This window comes from Tachypleus tridentatus, chromosome 1 (genome assembly GCF_004210375.1).
Source record: "Tachypleus tridentatus isolate NWPU-2018 chromosome 1, ASM421037v1, whole genome shotgun sequence".
Taxonomy (NCBI): domain Eukaryota; kingdom Metazoa; phylum Arthropoda; class Merostomata; order Xiphosura; family Limulidae; genus Tachypleus; species Tachypleus tridentatus.
In genome coordinates, this window is record NC_134825.1 from 133,354,059 (window position 1) to 133,372,240 (window position 18,182).

At 31.1% G+C, this 18,182-nt stretch overlaps 1 protein-coding gene across 1 annotated transcript in view; it reads left to right on the forward strand.

The window, feature by feature from the left end:
- Positions 1 to 18,182, forward strand: part of LOC143233166 (KICSTOR complex protein SZT2-like) — a 211,072-nt gene that overhangs the window by 87,407 nt on the left and 105,483 nt on the right. The window contains exons 20-23 of the mRNA XM_076469126.1: positions 294 to 518; positions 2,687 to 2,765; positions 4,920 to 5,050; positions 11,355 to 11,514. Coding sequence (XP_076325241.1) covers positions 294 to 518; positions 2,687 to 2,765; positions 4,920 to 5,050; positions 11,355 to 11,514 — 595 coding nt within the window. The remainder of the gene's footprint in view (positions 1 to 293; positions 519 to 2,686; positions 2,766 to 4,919; positions 5,051 to 11,354; positions 11,515 to 18,182) is intronic.

An 18,182-nucleotide genomic window follows, 5' to 3' on the forward strand; every position in this document is an offset into this window, starting at 1 on the left:
TGAAACAAGTTATTGTAATACTACAATGAAGTTTAAAAGTAGTAGGTAATGGATTAAGTAACTATTTAAAAAACAAAAAATATTTCTTAAATAGTTCCATGTCACAATACCAGTCAGTATGGTAAACGTATTTTGATTTTATAGTCAGTCCTGGAACATCAGTTATTATCAAACTATACATAATAATGAAACCGTATAATATGGCATTTATTATTTCCGTGAATTTATTTTCTTAAAATATATTTGATGCTTAATAGGTACTTAATTTTGATTTTGAAATGTTTAATTCTTAGATATGAACGTGTACCATCAGATTTCCTGAGCTCTATTCCGTCATTAATAACTGACCATGGGATGAGAAAGCAAGGAGTGTCGATACCAGAACATGCTGTTACAAACACGTTGACTACACTAAGTCGTTATTTACATCATCATCGTTGGATTTGGACAGTTCAGAATAGTCCTAGCACCCCATTGCCCTTAGCTGCAGTTGCAAGGATCCTGTCGACATTGACAAAGTGAGTTTATTACAGACAGGTTTTAGAATTGTTTCTGCTTTCTTACATATTTGTGCATAAAAGTTAAAAAAAAAAAAGTCAAAAACAAGTGCTACACAAAAAAATACATATAAGAATAAGGTAGATACTGCATTGTAGGACCAGTAAAAGGGTACTATAATAATATAAGTTTGAGCATCATTCTTTGCAACAATTTATTTGATGAATTCACTTTTTTGTGAATGTAGGAGTATTTAATACTTATATTTAAAAAAAAAAGTTACTTTGTACAGTAAGTCATTTATATCAGTTTATGGTGTACAATACTCTGGCTAGAAAACACCATCTATAAACACTTTTGCTATGGGTATCTTTTTCAGTGTCAGTAATGAGGTTTCAATAAATTATATTCAAAATTAACTAAACTACTTTCATATCATGGTGTATGACTAAATTTGGCATATAAACATAGCTCATAATCCAAATTTTAGTAGAATGTTTTAAATTCTTAACTTTATATGGCAATATTAAGAAATAAATTCTGGATTTCCCTTAATATGAAAAATGACATTTGCTTTCTAGGCATTCCTCTTTTTTAATATATTTACCACCTTCCAAGAAGTATAAAATTTAATGTTACTTACCTGTTATAATGTTGTCATCACTCTGGCAAAGCATACATTTTATAACCTTCAATTTATTTGGTTGGTTAGAGCTATCATATACAAAATTCAGACAACTCTTGTCACATTCATCTGTCAGATCTTTTGCAATTTACCAATATTTCTCTGACATTTAATACTATATTTTACTAATCAGTAGGAAGCCAAGGTTTTTAATCCATCAAATGACATTATATTAATTTGCTTTTTGTACAGGGAATTGTCTATTTCATTTCCAATTCAAATGTTGAAATGCACTGATGAGAGTAACTGAATTTTTAATGAGTTATTTTGATGTTAGAAGCCAGAAAAATTATTATAATTATGGGACATTGTCTGTTTTTTGCACGTGATTAATGTATATCATTTAATGCATTATTTACTTAACCCTTAAACAGTGGGAATGTTGTAGGTTGCAGCATCAATTGATGGCTGCTGTTTAAGGGTTAAAGAAAAAATTTAGTGCAGTAGTACAATTAGAACAAAAAAGGATGTTTAGTGCCATTTTCAGTCAACAGCAAAAAAAAAAAAAGTGGGAGGAAGACCCAACTAAATACTTTCCTTTTAGTTATTCATGCATGTTATTAAATTTATTATTATAGAAGTAATTAAAATGTAAAAATTAGAAACGTTTTAGGCAAGATGAAGGTAAAATAAATTATAGAACATTTTCATGAGGAATGTTCATTAACAACTTATGACAAGCTTTTGCATTATGTAAAAGCTTGTTGACTAAATGGTCTTTTGTGCACAAAATTTCAGTTACATTACTAAAGCTTTTGTGCTAATGATGTGTTTGAAATGTTAATTGAACTTCTCAGAAGTTGGGGTGCAAGGTGATCTTCATGTGAAGAATAAAAATATGCTTTTGTACCTTGCAGATTGCAAGTTGTATTTACATAACATCTATGACCTCCTCATTGCATACCTAAACGTTATTTGTGTTTCTTTGTATATTATCCAGTATTTTTTATAACACAACTTGTTGCAGAATCAAATGTGTAGGGTAGCATGAAATGTTTAACTCTGAAATGAAATACATGAAATTTTATTGAATGACACTCTGTATAGTGATTGGGACATGGACAGCTTGACTCCCATTGATGCACATAGGGTTAAGAAAACATAACTAATATTGCATAGGTTGTGGCCAGTGTAGTTTACACTACCTTTACTTCTAAAATGTTTGTACTTCTAAGTGGGAAAAAAAATACTAGAATGAGTAAAATAGCATGTAATACAAATTGTAAAAGAATTCTGTCATCTATATCTTTAGAAAAATGGTCAAGGAACTATTTAGTAGTGTTCAACTCAGATGATGATTACTATTAGTATAAAAGAAACAGGATGAAAAGAGAATTAAGTGGCCTAATGATAAATTTTCTCTGAAAGTTTGGTTAAAAAGTCTTTATTCACTTTTGTAAAGCTTTTCACTTCCTGAATAGATGTTCATAAGAGTACATTTATAAACTTACTTAATCTGTTAGTTGAGCAGTTAACATCTGGAATAATTTGTAATTTCTTCAGGATAAGACAGCAAGAAAGGTTTCACTTTGGACACTCCTGCTCTGGAATTACTAACATGGTGATTGAGCTGGATATGCAGGTACATGTATTCAATGACTTTAAAATATGAGTTCTCAAATTAATAAATAGCTTGTATATTCATCACATCTGATTCCAAATGGATGCATCCTGCCTAGAGAGTAAAACTGAATTATTGAATAAAAGATAATGGTACGTAAAATAAAACTTGTAGCCATTTCTCCACAGATAACATAAAAAATCAGCAGAGTTGAAATTTATCCAATAAAGTTGTATACATGTAATTTCATACATAGCAATTAACAGAAAATCAGCAATTTAAAGTTTAGATTAATTTTTATGATCATGATATGATGCTTGTAACTATCTAAGAAGAAAATTATAATAGATTTAAACAAAATAAAACTAGTTTTTTTATGTTGGCTTAAATACAAGTGTAATTTTTTTTCAGTTTTAGCTAGCCATCCTTTCTCAGCTTTTCTTATCATGGTATGATGGAATTGCCTATATGTAAGCTCAGACAGGCCACAGGCTCCTGATCTAAACATGATGCAAAAGCTGTTATTTTTTGTTCATTTAGTCTTTAACAGTATAATGCAGAGATGCTAACTGTTTCAAATGACTGAGCATAATGATTGTAGACAGAACCCTTTCACAGTTTGTCCTTTTAGATTTGCCAGAAACAAGACAATCTAGTGAATGAGGCCTTTTTTTTTCCATCTTGTGAACGATCACATTGGTGTTTCTATGCGGCTTAGAAAACGAGAAATACCCATCTACGCGAGTGCTGATTGGCTGACAAGCACTGATGACGTAACTATGGATTCCCCCACGTACCCAGTATGGAGAAGCACCTCACTCAAACTATTGGTAGATGTAGGAGATACAAATTTTTTATTTCAAGCACAAACTTGATTATTGCAAGTAGCCACTTGGACTGTGTCTTTTACTTACTATCAAAATGTATTTGTATCCCACTAGAATTTTTTTTTTCACCAATTTCTAGCCCTGGGGGAACAATTTATCACTTTATTGTATAGGCCTATGTAATATATAATAATTAGGGAGTTGCAACAAGTCGTAATATTTGTCTGTATGAGTGTATAATCGTAATGTATACACCAAAATCGTAATGATTACACTCAAACCAGTGGTTTGCATAGAAGTCAGAATAAACTAATAAAGGCTTAGCTTTGAGATATGTTACTAGAAGAAAATGCTTGTGGACAACATTAGCTACAAGAATAATCCTGATAGTTTTTTAAATTTATCACTTTTTTTCATAACTTAAATTATAATGATGAGGTATGCTAGAAAATGGCTAAGAAAACCATTAAGGGGAAATTCTGAGGTGTCAGTTGCTTATTCACATGCCATATATTGTATATAAGGGACTGTTTCTAAAAATGGAAAGAGGTGAAAGGGGCTACTGTGTTTGAGTCAGTACCTAAGCCAAATCTCAGCAACATAAGAACCTTGTAAGGTTCTTATTTTATATTCTATCTTGTTAATATCAGTAATTTATTCCTAATTTGTATGAAGTATAGATTTAATATTTTGACATCATAAACATCTAATTTTAAAGAGAGCTGCATTCAACATGTACCTGACTCACTGAAATCTGTATTTAGGTGGATTCTTTTAATATTCACTTTTAAATTAAGAAATTAACTTGTATATAATATTGAGGTTTGCCAAACTTGTTGACATTAATTCATAAAATAGTAGTTCAATAGATTTTGAATGCAAGTCAACAAATGTAATGACTTAGCTTTTGACTTGACTCATCATGAAAGAGTTGAGATAATAATCTTGATTTGGACTGAGAATTTATTTTGTATTGATACCTTCATTAAAAACATACTTTTTTTTAATAATAAAATATATGTGAGGAATTTTTGAAAATGCATTTGTTGATACCTTGGTCATAAAAACAAACAAAAACTGAAGAATATTTTAGTTTTCATTTCTTTTTTTGAAAAAGGATGAACAGTATTTGCATTTAGTCACATAATTTAACTTTTAAAGAGTTTGAGATATTTGGGAATTGTGAAAACTTTTTCTACAGTTATAAACACATCTAACATATACTTTCTAGTCTATTAAACAGAGACAAACCACATTTTACTATAAAATAAATTTAAATACTTTGTCTAGAAATGATTTTTAATTTTTCATAAGTTTGTGGCTCCTTCTTGTTTCCTCTAAAAATTAGAGTGAAGACCATGTCTTGAATAAAACTGATATGCAAGTGCACACTAACAGTGATTTGAAAAAAGAGACTCATCCTTGTGTTGTCCAATATGTTCTTTTTCCACATTACTCCAACACTACACTTGTAGATAGGTAAGTTTTAGTAACTTCTATGAATTAAAATACAGAAACCATATTGATCTCCTTCAATTTATTTTTATGGTACTAAAAGAGTACCATAAGAGTATTATATGTTGCAAACGTTTTTGAAAAAGAGAAGTTAAGTCTTATTACTTAAAGCAGATGTTCTACTTGAATTTTGTGTTAAGCTTGATGTCAGTGCTGCATAACTGGTTCCAGTGAAGAAAAACTCCTAAGCATGTGTCACATTTAAACATCTGTTATGAACTACATGTTTGTTAAATTTACATATTAGATTAATTTTTATGATCATGATATGATGCTTGTAACTATCTAAGAAGAAAATTATAATAGATTTAAACAAAATAAAACTAGTTTTTTTATGTTGGCTTAAATACAAGTGTAATTTTTTTTTCAGTTTTAGCTAGCCATCCTTTCTCAGCTTTTCTTATCATGGTATGATGGAATTGCCTATATGTAAGCTCAGACAGGCCACAGGCTCCTGATCTAAACATGATGCAAAAGCTGTTATTTTTTGCTCATTTAGTCTTTAACAGTATAATGCAGAGATGCTAACTGTTTCAAATGACTGAGCATAATGATTGTAGACAGAACCCTTTCACAGTTTGTCCTTTTAGATTTGCCAGAAACAAGACAATCTAGTGAATGAGGCCTTTTTTTTTCCATCTTGTGAACGATCACATTGGTGTTTCTATGCCGCTTAGAAAACGAGAAATACCCATCTACGCGAGTGCTGATTAGCTGACAAGCACTGATGACGTAACTATGGATTCCCCCACGTACCCAGTATGGAGAAGCACCTCACTCAAACTAACCCTTTTCTCTTTTTTACTTAGTAACACATACATCCTAGTGGCAAAGTACATTCTTTTTTATTAAAGTAATGATTACTGTTGGTATTAGCTCTTTCTGTACAGGCATCCTTTGTGTGTGGTTATAATGTTAAAATATTCAAAACTTAATTAAATGACTTTATTATCATGGTATATAAATAAATTTGGCATTAAAATGTAGCACATAATTAAAATTTTAATATTATATAAGTTTTGAGTTCTTTATTTTTTAAGGCAATATTAAAAATACACTTTAATTTCTTCCAGTATGAGAATTGTGATGTTTGCTTTCTAGGTATTTCCTCCTCTTTTATTTATTTACTATGAGAAGTGTGAAATTTAATGTAACTTACTGATCACTATGATATTACTTGTGCAAAGCAAACTTTTTATATCATTCAATCTTGTTTGTTTATAGAGCCATAAAGTAGAAAATTAGACCTTTCTTGCTACATCCAGTTGTCATTTTCTGAAATTGCTAATAGTTTTGCCTGATGTTTAATACTGTTATTGAAAACCAATGAAAGGCTGGAGTTACAATCTAAAACATGATGCATTATATTACATTATTTTCTGTACAGAGAATTGTCATTTCCATTTTCAATTCAAAAATGTTTATGTACTTGTATGTGTGTGTTTAAATTCATTGTGAAAGAATTTCTTGCAGGAAACATTGTGTTTAGCTGAGTTTATAATTGCAATTATCACATAATTGGAAACTCTGAAAACTATGATAGTCATAAATCATTGTCTGCTTTTTACATGTTATTCTGTGTTCTTAGGTACACTAATTCAATGCAGTAGAACATTAGTATATTGAAAAAAAAAAGGGTTATGTTTTTCTGACAGTTGACTAACTGTAAGAAAAAAACCTATTTAAGTACTGTTTTTATTGTTTTTCCTGTGTATTATTTATTTGTCATATGAAAGTAACTAAAAGGAAAAATTATGAACTTTTTAGGTGAGATTAGGTAAAATAAAGGAAAAAACATTTTCAAGAGGTACTTCTTAAAGCCTGTACCTAATATAATTCATTAGGGTAGTGTGAGATATAGGTTTGCCAAGTGATTTACAAATCGGTTGGATGAATTATTAGCTAAGCGTGGTTGAAAGGGTAATAAACAATAAAATTTATTTAGAACAGATGTCTAGTGTTATGGATTTTAAGCTATTTAGGATAAACAAATGTAGTTTCATGTTAGAATTTGAAGTCATTCTAGAAAGAAAAAAGGATAGCTTAGATTTATTTTATATTTCTTTATAGAGGTTACAAAACTGGTCAAACTGACCAACTTGTATTGAATTAGGTTACAGAAATAACAGATAGGATATTGTTTTTACTAAAAATAAAATGTGTGAACTTTGTTTAGGAAGTTTTAGAGATTACCCAAATAAAATTTGATAATTTTTAAATGAAGAAAAGTGTTTTTAAGCTTAACATAAATCATTTGACACTCAAAGCAGTTAACACTTCAATTTCATATATTAATGTAGAAATATTTAGTGAAAATACTTCATTAAAAATATATATTAGAAGTTATATTATGGAAGCTACAAAAGTCAGTTCAGGTTCAAAAATTTGGCTGATTGAAATGAGCTAATGTTATGGGTTTGAACTATAATTATACATTTTCATTTTTAGTATGGTCTGGAATTTTGATTTCAAATTTACAAAGTTTGAAAAGTGAAGTGTTTTACTCACAAACATTTACAAACGAAGTATCTCTACAACTGTTAAAAGTATGTTTCATGATTCACAATAATTTTAGGACCACTTAAACACACACAAAATATATAGGGAAGATGAATACCCCAATTAAATCAGAATTTTGTTTTTCTGAAAGAACAAGGTATTCATGTGTAACTATGGCACTTTCAAAACATGATCAAAGAGGATTTAACATTCTGTTCAGTGAAGTAAAAGTGTTAATATTTATCTAATGTTTTTGTTATTCAGACACAATATTATGCAAGAACTAGCTTATAACTCATCAAAAAATAAGGCAAGTACCACCATCCCCATCCCATAGTATACCCTAACCTCACATTTCTTAGCTAACTGAAATAAATACATTTTGTGAAGCTTGACTAAAAAGAGGCAGAAAAGTGCAGTTGAAGCAATCCAATATTGTTGAATTCCTTTGTAAACCATTCAAGGTTTATTATTAATGTTATTCATGAAATACATTTGTGGCTTTTTCATAAAATTTTTTATATTAACAACCTCTAATACATAGAAATGCTAGTGCATTTTGATAAGACTATATTTCAACAATGTCTTGTATGTCATGCTACTTAGCAACAAAAATATAACCTAATATTTTTGTAAGTCTGTGTACATAAATTATAAAATTGAAGTTAAACATTATCTGCTACATTTATTTATCTCGTACTAGATTTGAAAAAGTGTGAAAATATGAAATCTGTCAAACTATTATTGAAGTTTTTAATGTCTTTTTCTGTTGCTTAAATTATTTGTGTTTATTATTTTTTTCATTCATGTCTTATTATAAAATTTAAAACAAGTATCTCATAGACATCATACTCCAACCAACTGTTTTAACTTGCATAGGACATCACATTTATAGATTTCTACATCATTTTTCTTGGTCATTGATATTTTAAAACAGCTGCTGTGTCTTTTTAAATATAGCATGTATATTTTCAGTCTATCAGCTAATATAAGTCTTTTACATATAAAAGAAAACATTTTATCAAAGTACTTTTAATAAAATAAGGATTTGTACATGAATATACAGAGTATTTGTTTCTGCAATGTAATTTTCATGTTAAAAATACTTTTAATCTCAATCTCCGATTTTCTTTGTGTAATTTCTAAACCCTCCTAAATACATTTCAAATATATTTCTTCAGTAAAACTTTATAGTTTATCTGGTTTTTTCTTTGTACCATATTAGAAAATGGTATTGGTCAATTTGATTCACCTCCTAACCACCAAAAAAAGAAATTATTCCTTTTTTCTTTCGAGAATGACTTGAAATTGAAACATGAAACCACATTCATTTACTCTAAGTAGCTCTAAGTTTATAACATTATAAATTTATTTATAATTTCCTTTTATTTTATTGCTCTTTTAACTGTGTCTAACTACTATCTACTTTTATAAAATTGTAAATCAGTTGAGGAATGTGCAGCTCATTATGCTAATAAATAACATAACCCACAAATTACTATGAGCTGCTTGCATGTGTGCTTTGTGACACATTTGTATTATTGTTATTAATTTAGTATAATCTAATCTTAACTAACCTAAAACGATCCCTATTGTTGTGTTTTATTCACATTTATAATTAGAAATAAAGAATAAACAAGAAATAAAATACATAACCAATCTTTCTTTTTCTTTCTTTCAATTACCAATTAGTTAGCTCTAACTTTTTATACTAATAATAGTAATGCACATTAATTTTTTATTTAATTAAATAATGCCCCAAACAATACTGACTGAAAACATGCAAAAAATAGTTAACTCTTTCCCAGGAATGATGTGAGTATTCTCAATGAAACTGACATCTAGCTGTTCAGAACATAACATTATACAGTAAATCATTTGATGGATGAAAACCTTGACTTTGTATTTGTTAATAGGTAATATGTAATTAAACATGAGAGAACTATTATTGAATTCTGAAAGAGAGGATGTTACAGTTGGTTGTGGCAGGAGGGGTCTAATTTTCTATTAGATAGCTCTGTAACCAAACAAAGTTGAAGACTAAAAATATGGTTTGTCTGAGCATTGATGATTTTATAGAGCAATTTACATTCAATTTTGTACTTTTTCAAGGAATGATTGATAAAATAGGAAAGAAGACATGTTCAGAGAAAATGTGTCATGTGGGTCATACTAGGGGAAATTCAAATTTTTTTTTTTTTTAATACTGCCATATAGAATTAAGAACTTGTATACTATTAAAATATGGATTATAAGCTAAGATTTTATGTTACTGTAATTGGTTTGACAGAAACCAAAAGTAGTTTAAAATATTACAGAAACTTTAAATAGTAGTCATTAGATACAAATAAAACAGAATTTCATTTTCAGTTTAAGTGCTTTGTATGTTGTATTTTAATTGAGAGTAACCTGAATATGTGTAATAGATGCATGTATCTGTGCTAATAAAACTTCAGAGTAAACTATTCAAACTGTGTAGGTATTGTTAGCTGTCATTGTTCACAATAGTACTTTATAATGGCAAAATTCTAGAAATCTTTGGTTGTGGTTGTCATAACTTTTAGTCTTTTGTATTAACTTTTTCAAATATTGTCCATTGTTAATTCGTATCTTGGCCTGACAATGGATAATATTTCTGAATTCCATTATAAGCCTGTCCTTTCTTGACTGATTATTGTATACTAGTATAATGATATTTTCTGAATTGCTGCAGACCTCTGATATTCTAAACTGTAAGTTACAGTTCTGTTTTTTCATTATCTCCGAGTCATTTTTTTCTTGCTAGTTTTTTTCAAATGAATCAAAATCAGTTAACTGTGCCATAATTTGATGCCACTGTTTTTACTATTTGAATCCAATGTACAGTTGCTGTGTTCACTGCTGAGTAGTCTGTAATCTCTCATTCATTGGTTATGTGGAAACTAAGAAGAATACTAACTGTGTAATGTATAATTATTAATTTAGCTCTTTGAAGGCTCTGGAATTGCCTGACATATTTTTATCTAGTTTTCTTGGATATTCACAAATGACCTAGCTTACTTTTTGTTTTCTTATATAGTTATCAAATTTGTTTTCGAATCCTAGGTGCATCAGAACATAAAATGAGCAGGAAATTGGTCTCTATTTACACCATTAAAAATTGTTTATTTCATACATGGGTTTTAAGGATGCTTTCAAGACTTGGCAGGAAATATGGGTTGAGCAGTTTTATAACAAGATTTTTCATATTAAATCTGCTGTCAGTGGTTGTTTATCTATTTTGGCCAGTAATTAGGAGAAATTGTCCTGACAAGGGTTTGCGTTGCTTGTCTTTTGACACATTGTTTTTGTTCTGCAAGGAAGCAGTCTACTAATGTTTGAGCTATTTGATACTCAAGTCATTATTACCTACTTTTTCCGTTGCTAATGCATTCAACATCTGCATTATTTTAGACATAGTGTAATGTGTGATGTCCTTTTAACATTCAGTAGTATGATTATAAATGAAGACCAGCTTCACAATGTAGGCATTTTTAACATTAATATTTTCAATTTATGAAAATCTAATCTTTATTTTGTACACTAATTATTTACTTAAGTAATTGGATCTTATTGTTACAAAAAGTTTTTTATGAACATCTTCTTGAGCTTTGGATAGAAAAAACAAAAAAAACCTACAATAACATCACTGTAATGACTTTGCAACAAATGTTGCAACTACTTGGTGAAATACTTTTGCTGTGTTTTATTTTGTCTTTGTTAAAAAAAAAGTGTTCTTTTTTCACGTTAGTATTTCAGATGAGGATGGAGAAATTGAGATGGCAGAAGCTGATGGTGAACTTCAGTTGATTACAGAATGTTGGGTTGAGCCACAACATGGAGTTGTGACTGTTCAACCTCCATATTGTGACTTTCTTCAAGGACTGAATTACCAAGAGCTTGTCAATGCAGTAAGATAGTTTTGTTGTTATTATTAACTTTTAAAAACAAAAACAGTCATAGTTTGGTGTGCTTAACATTTTATTTTCATTGTATAAGAATATCAAATATGCTACACAAATTTGAGTTTGTTGCATGTATAAAAGTCGAGATGACACTGAAAGAAAACATTAATGTTCTAATTTTGTAAGTATTAAGTTGATGATTAATGTGAATATTCAAACCAATGCAGAAGTCAAAGCCATGAAATTTTTGTCAGGATAGGTCAAGTTATAAGTCATGGATTTGCATATTAATTTCACTTACTTTTCATAACATTAATCATGTTATTGGCTCTTCTGCTCTGAAAGTTTTAGCTAACCACACTAAGGTTTAAGCATATTTTGACATGAATTATTTACAAAAGGTCATTGTCATCCAAAATGAAAAAAAGAGGACATATAGCAGCTAAAATATTTTTATTAGTTTTTCTGTTGATCATTTATCTCTCTCTTACTGGGAGAAAATGACAGTTCTTCTGTCCTTGTTGTCATACAGGGTCAGGTTACAGAGTTTGGATCTTTGTGTAAAAAAAACAACCAAAAAAACTGTCAAATCACATAGTGTCATTTATTGTGTTGATTCTGGTTCTAGATTTGTTAATGTGTCATGGACTCTTTTGTGAATCTGATTTAAAAAGTTATGGACCCCTTCCTCAAAAAAATGCACATAAAAACATTGCCCTCACATACAAAATAATGAAGGGAAAAAATCAATTATTTTGCTTCTGGTTCAAGGACCTCCTGAAGTCCTAGGGGTCCATAGACTACCAGTGAAAAACCCTTGGGTTATATGGTAAACGTTTCTGAGTTAATTGCTGTCATATTTTCTTTCAGTTGTAATGACATTGTAGTATTACTGTGCTCTAAATTGTTTCAAATTGGATTGATCAAATGACAAACATTGATATTTACATCACTTTACCTATGTAATCATTATCACTTTTTGTGAAGAATACTGCTATATGGTTGTTTTGCAAACTATGGAAGAGGTGGCATAGCATTGAATTTTTCAGCATCAGCCCCAAAACAACATAGTCTCTGAGGTTGTATTCATATAAAACTTTTCATAACATTCACAAGTTTATTTTTAAAACTTCTCCAGTAGTAATTTAAAAAAAGAACTAGAAGAATGAATTACTTCAGTACTTACATATATCATTAATGGAATGTGTTAAGTGATCATAAATGCTAATGCTTGGCACCTGTGACTACAGGATTTATGTTGTAGACATATTTTACCATAATACTTTGCCAACTGGCCAAATGCTTTTTTTTTTATATACTTAATTATTTTTATTGCAACTTTGAAATTACTGTATCATTATCATAGAGTAATTGCCCTTGTGAGACTGAACATATGAACTTAAAATGTATAGTGACCAAGCATTAATATGCAAAACAAGTAAAGAATGTATCTACTGTTGGTAAGTTATGAAAATAAATATAATACCAAAAGTTGCATTACACATACAGTATTATTTTGTAAATAAATGCTGTATAAAATGTAATTTTCAACTGTGATGTCTACCTGTTTTACGTAAAATATTGGATCAAACTAGTTTATTTGATTTAACATTATTTCAGATTGCCTATGTTGACATGCAAACAGTAATAGAAATTAAAGAATATAGTGTTATGTATTATAATTTCTCAGATGAGTTTCCTATTTATTATTTTGTGTGTGGTAGGAATTATGATTTCAAATAACCAGAAATTTTAATTTAAAGTTAATATCTTTTAAATTTATATTTGACGTCTCTTTCTCTCAATGTGCCATCGCTGTTGAGATTGGGCACAGTGAAACTGCTGTTGCAAATTTCTTAAAAGACCCTGAGGGATACAGAAAGAGAATTTCAAATGGTCAGTGCAAGAAAATTTCGCCGGCGTTGATCAGGAGGATTTGGTGGGTTGTCTGGCAAGACACCAGCCGATCGTCGACCCAGATCAAGGCCCTTATGCACGCAGAATGCAGCTCAAGAACAATAAGATGGCATTTACAAGAGAAAGGCTTTAAAAACAACTTCAAAGGCCAAGCCTCCTTCCACACCACAAAACAGTTCAGTTAAACTTTGCTGAGAAGCACCAAACATGGGATGTAGAAAAGTGAACGAAGGTTTTATTCTCTGATGAGAAAAAATTTAACCTGGATCATCCATATGGCTTCCAATGTTACTGGCACAATAAGGATATCTTGCCAGAGACATTTTCTACATGACACAGTGAAGGAGATTTCATGGAACAATGGAGCTTCAGGTTATACAGGGGTGTCAAACAGCAGCTGGCTACATTGGCATGTTGGAGAGAGCATCCTTATTGATTGAAGGCCCTCGGTTGTGTGAAATGACTGGATCTTTCAGCAGGACAACACTGCAATCCACAATGCCAGCAGGATAAAGGACTTTTTCATGGTGAATAGCGTGATTCTTTTGGACCATCCAGCATGTTTGCCTGAACTTGATCCCCTTTGAAAATATCTGGAGGTGGATGGCAAGGGAAGTCTACAGAAATGGACGTCAATTCCAAACAGTGCATTATCTTCGCGAAGCAATCTTCACCATTTGGAATAACATTCCAGCCAGCCTTCTGCAAATGCTTATATTGACCATGCCAAAGCGAATGTTTGAAGTTATTCACAATGACGGCCATGCAACTCACTACTGAGACCTCTTGTTGGGCATTTCCTACCCTGTTTAGGACTTCTTTTTGATATGGTCTTAAACTTTTGACCAGCTAGTATTTAGTCTAATTTAACTGTCTTCACATTTTCCCTATTAAATGCTTAAAAATTTTTTTATTTTTATTTTCCCATTTTTTATTTTCATCTTTCAAAGCTGTAAGCTGGATCACACAAACTGGCCCTCTTTCACTGCTCTCGCAGAACTTGATCCTGGCATCATCTGTAAGCCATCAATAGATAACTATGTGGCAGCAGTATTATACAAGCAGCTGCTCAATGTATTCCTAAAACTGCGACACATTTTCCACAATATCCTCATCCGTGGTGGAATCCTGTATGCCACATGACACGGAAGGCTCATAAACGGGTCTGGGATACTTTTCATAGGTATTTCCCGACTCTCAAACCCCATTGCTCTCCAGCAGACTTGTGCACATGCTCTTGTGGGTAAGGCGTCAAAGCCAGAAGGAATCTTGGATTATGTTCACAACCAGCATATCTTCTACCACCAGTTCCAAAGTCATATGGAACAAGATTCGAAAGGTCAGCGGGCAATACAATTCTGTCCTCCTCTCAATCTTGCACTCTGATGGCCAGGAAGTAGCCGATACCTGGAGCATCGCCAATACTCTAGGTGAAAGCTATTGCCGGGTATCTAGCACTTCCACTTTCTTAGCCATCAAGACTCGGGCAGAGCAATCACCTCTTTCCTTTTGAGCTGATTGTCTCTATGACTATAATCGTCCCTCTACAATGGTGGAACTCAAACTGGCCTTTCATCGGTCAGACCTGATGATGTACACTATAAAATGCTATTCAATCTCTCCTGCTTGTTTTTAACTGGATCTGGCAGGAGAAATTTTTTCCTGATGCCAGGTGCCAGGTTATCGTCCTACCTTCCTCTCATGCTATTGCTGTGCAAGTAGGTGTGTAATGTGTGTTTTTAGTGCAGCTGATTCTTTGTATTCTGACTGTTCATTCATCACTTCTCTGTATGGTATTCTGGTAATTATATGTATCTTTTATGTTTAAGGACTTTACAAGTATAAGTATTTTTAATGAAAGTATCTATAAAGACATAACCTATTATGGGAATATTATTGTGGGATTTTCATTTTCCAACATTTTTTGCAACTTTATTTCATAAATAGCAATAATTTCCACTTTGTCTGGTGTGATATTCATGCTAGTTTAGCAACTACATTGGCATTGAGTTGTGTGGTGAATGGTGAAGTCTTTCATGTATCTTGGACTTTCTTTTGCACCTGACATACCTCCACTTATGCTTCTTGCTTATGATGGAAGGGATTTTGCCTTTTTTTTCTTCTTACTACCTACCTTTGTCTAATCTTATACTTCTACTGTCTTGAATCTATTCCTTTTCCATAATTTCAGGGCAAGAATTTTCAAGTATATTTGCTTCCTTCACTTTGGAATTCCTTCATTGCTTGCTTCTAATTTTGTTTTACCACCTATGCAAATATGCAAGTCCATATTCTACTACTTTGCATGCGTGTCTCATTCTCTCTCTCTCTCTTTTTTTTAAATCTTGTATGAATAACCATAACTTTCATATTGTATTACTTTTCTTTGACTCCTAAACTCTGGATTCTTTTCTTCAGACTTGGTGGTTAGATCTATTATGTCCCTCTCTTTTTTTTTTGGCTTAATTTTTTCCATCTTCATCTCGCACTCTTTCCATAAGGGTTTTTAGCAGTTGCTGATTCGCTTATTGTCTCCACAGTGAAACACACTTAATATGTGGTTGATCTATTGCTAGAGTTTTTATTACTGAAATTTGTCTGACTCCTTTCATTTTTGAGCGTGATTTTACTGGAGTGTTTCTTATTCCAGAGTTGCATGTTGGTGTTATTTACCAGTGTTTTTCCTTTTCTTCTCTTCCATGCTTCCTTGCCTCTTTCTGTCTTCTGCCCTTCTACTTCCTTCTACTCTGTATTACCACTTTTTAATACTCTGTTTCAATCTGGCTTTCCAATTCTCACAGATTTCAGTACTGTCAGTCTTGGTAGTCATCATTCTATAGGCTTAGTCAATAGGACCCATTTAGTTCAGTTTATGGGTTGTTTCCTTCCATTTTCAGCTGATTGTTGGGTGCTGAGAGTTTTGTTAGAATTTTTTCATTGGAATATACAATGTATTGTAATGAATACTTTAATTTTGTAACAATTTATTATTGTAGATCTTCCCCAAAATAATTTGTTGATGGTAAAGATTCACTTCATACGTAATAGCAGTGATTAACTGCGATTAGTTAAAATCTATCAAAAACCATTAGTTTTTTATATGCAAAAACGGCTCGTTTGGGTTGAGAAACTATTTTACATAGAAGAGCGAATAACGTTTCGACCTTCTTCGGTCATCGTCAGGTTCACAAAGAAAGAGGTAACTGACCGGAAGCTGACCACATGTTTGAAAGGGGTTGTGTAACTGAGTGTCGGAATGTAGAGGGCGGTGTTAGATGTTTGAATATATAATTTTATTTATTTTATTTTATTTATATAGGTATAAAGGCGTTCCTTTATATTGGTTTATTTTGGGTTTAAGTTGTTGTATAAGTAAGGCTTCTTTAATTTTGCATTTGTTTATGTTTGTTTCTTTATTTAGTATTTGAGTGTTTTCTATGGTTGTGTTTATTTGACTTGCAGTGTTCGAAAACGTGTGAAGGTGACTTTTTATGTTCTTTGAATCTGGTTTCCATTTTTCTACTTGTTTCTCCAATATAGAAGTCGTGGCAGTTATCACATTGTATTTTGTAAATAATGTTGGTGTGGTGTTTGTCAGTGTAGTTTTTACATAGTATAGACCTCAGTTTTGTGCCTGGTTTTTGAATAAATTTGGTATTAACTGGAATGTCATATTTTGTTGCTAATTTTTGCCAAATGTTGGTTATTTGTTTGCTGATGTCAGGAATATATGGTATACAGCAGTATATGGTTTCGTGATTTTTCGATTCGTAAGATATATTTACTTTAGTTGGTTGATTTTTCTTTCTGTCTAGGTATGTTTTCTACGGTTTGTGGAGGAAACTTATTGATGTTGATGAAGTATTGTTTTATTTTGTCCAATTCATTGTTAATTTTATCTGGTGAGCATAGTTTTATAGCTGTGTTTATTTGGTTTCTTAGTATGTTGAGTTTTTGTTTTGTTTCATGTGCTGAGTCCCAAGGAATGTATAGTCCAGTATGGGTGATTTTTCGGTGGATTTCTGTTTTGAATTGTGTGTCGGTTCTTGTAATTTTGAGGTTAAGAAATGATATTTGATTGCTTTCTAATTTTGAGGTTAAGAAATGATATTTGATTGCTTGACTATACATTCCTTGGGACTCAGCACATGAAACAAAACAAAAACTCAACATAGTGAGAAAAAAATAAACACAGCCATAAAACTATGCTCACCAGATAAAATTAACGATGAATTAGACAAAATAAAACAATACTTCATCAACATCAATAAGTTTCCTCCACAAACCATAGAAAATATTATATGCACACACCTAGACAGAAAGCAAAATCAACCAACAAAAGTAAATATATCTCACGAATCAAAAAATCACGAAACCATATACTGCTGTATACCATATATTCCTGACATCAGCAGACAAATAACCAACATTTGGCAAAATCTAGTAACAAAATATGACATTCCAGTTAATACCAAATTTATTCAAAAACCAGGCACAAAACTGAGGTCTATACTATGTAGAAACTACACTGACAAACACCACACTAACATTATTTACAAAATGCAATGTGATAACTGCCACAATTTCTATATTGGAGAAACAAGTAGAAAAATGGAAACCAGATTCAAAGAACATAAAAAGTCACCTTCACACGTTTTCGAACACTGCATGTCAAATAAACACAACATAACCATAGAAAGCACTCAAATACTAAATAAAAAAACAAACATAAACAAACGCAAAATTAAAGAAGCCTT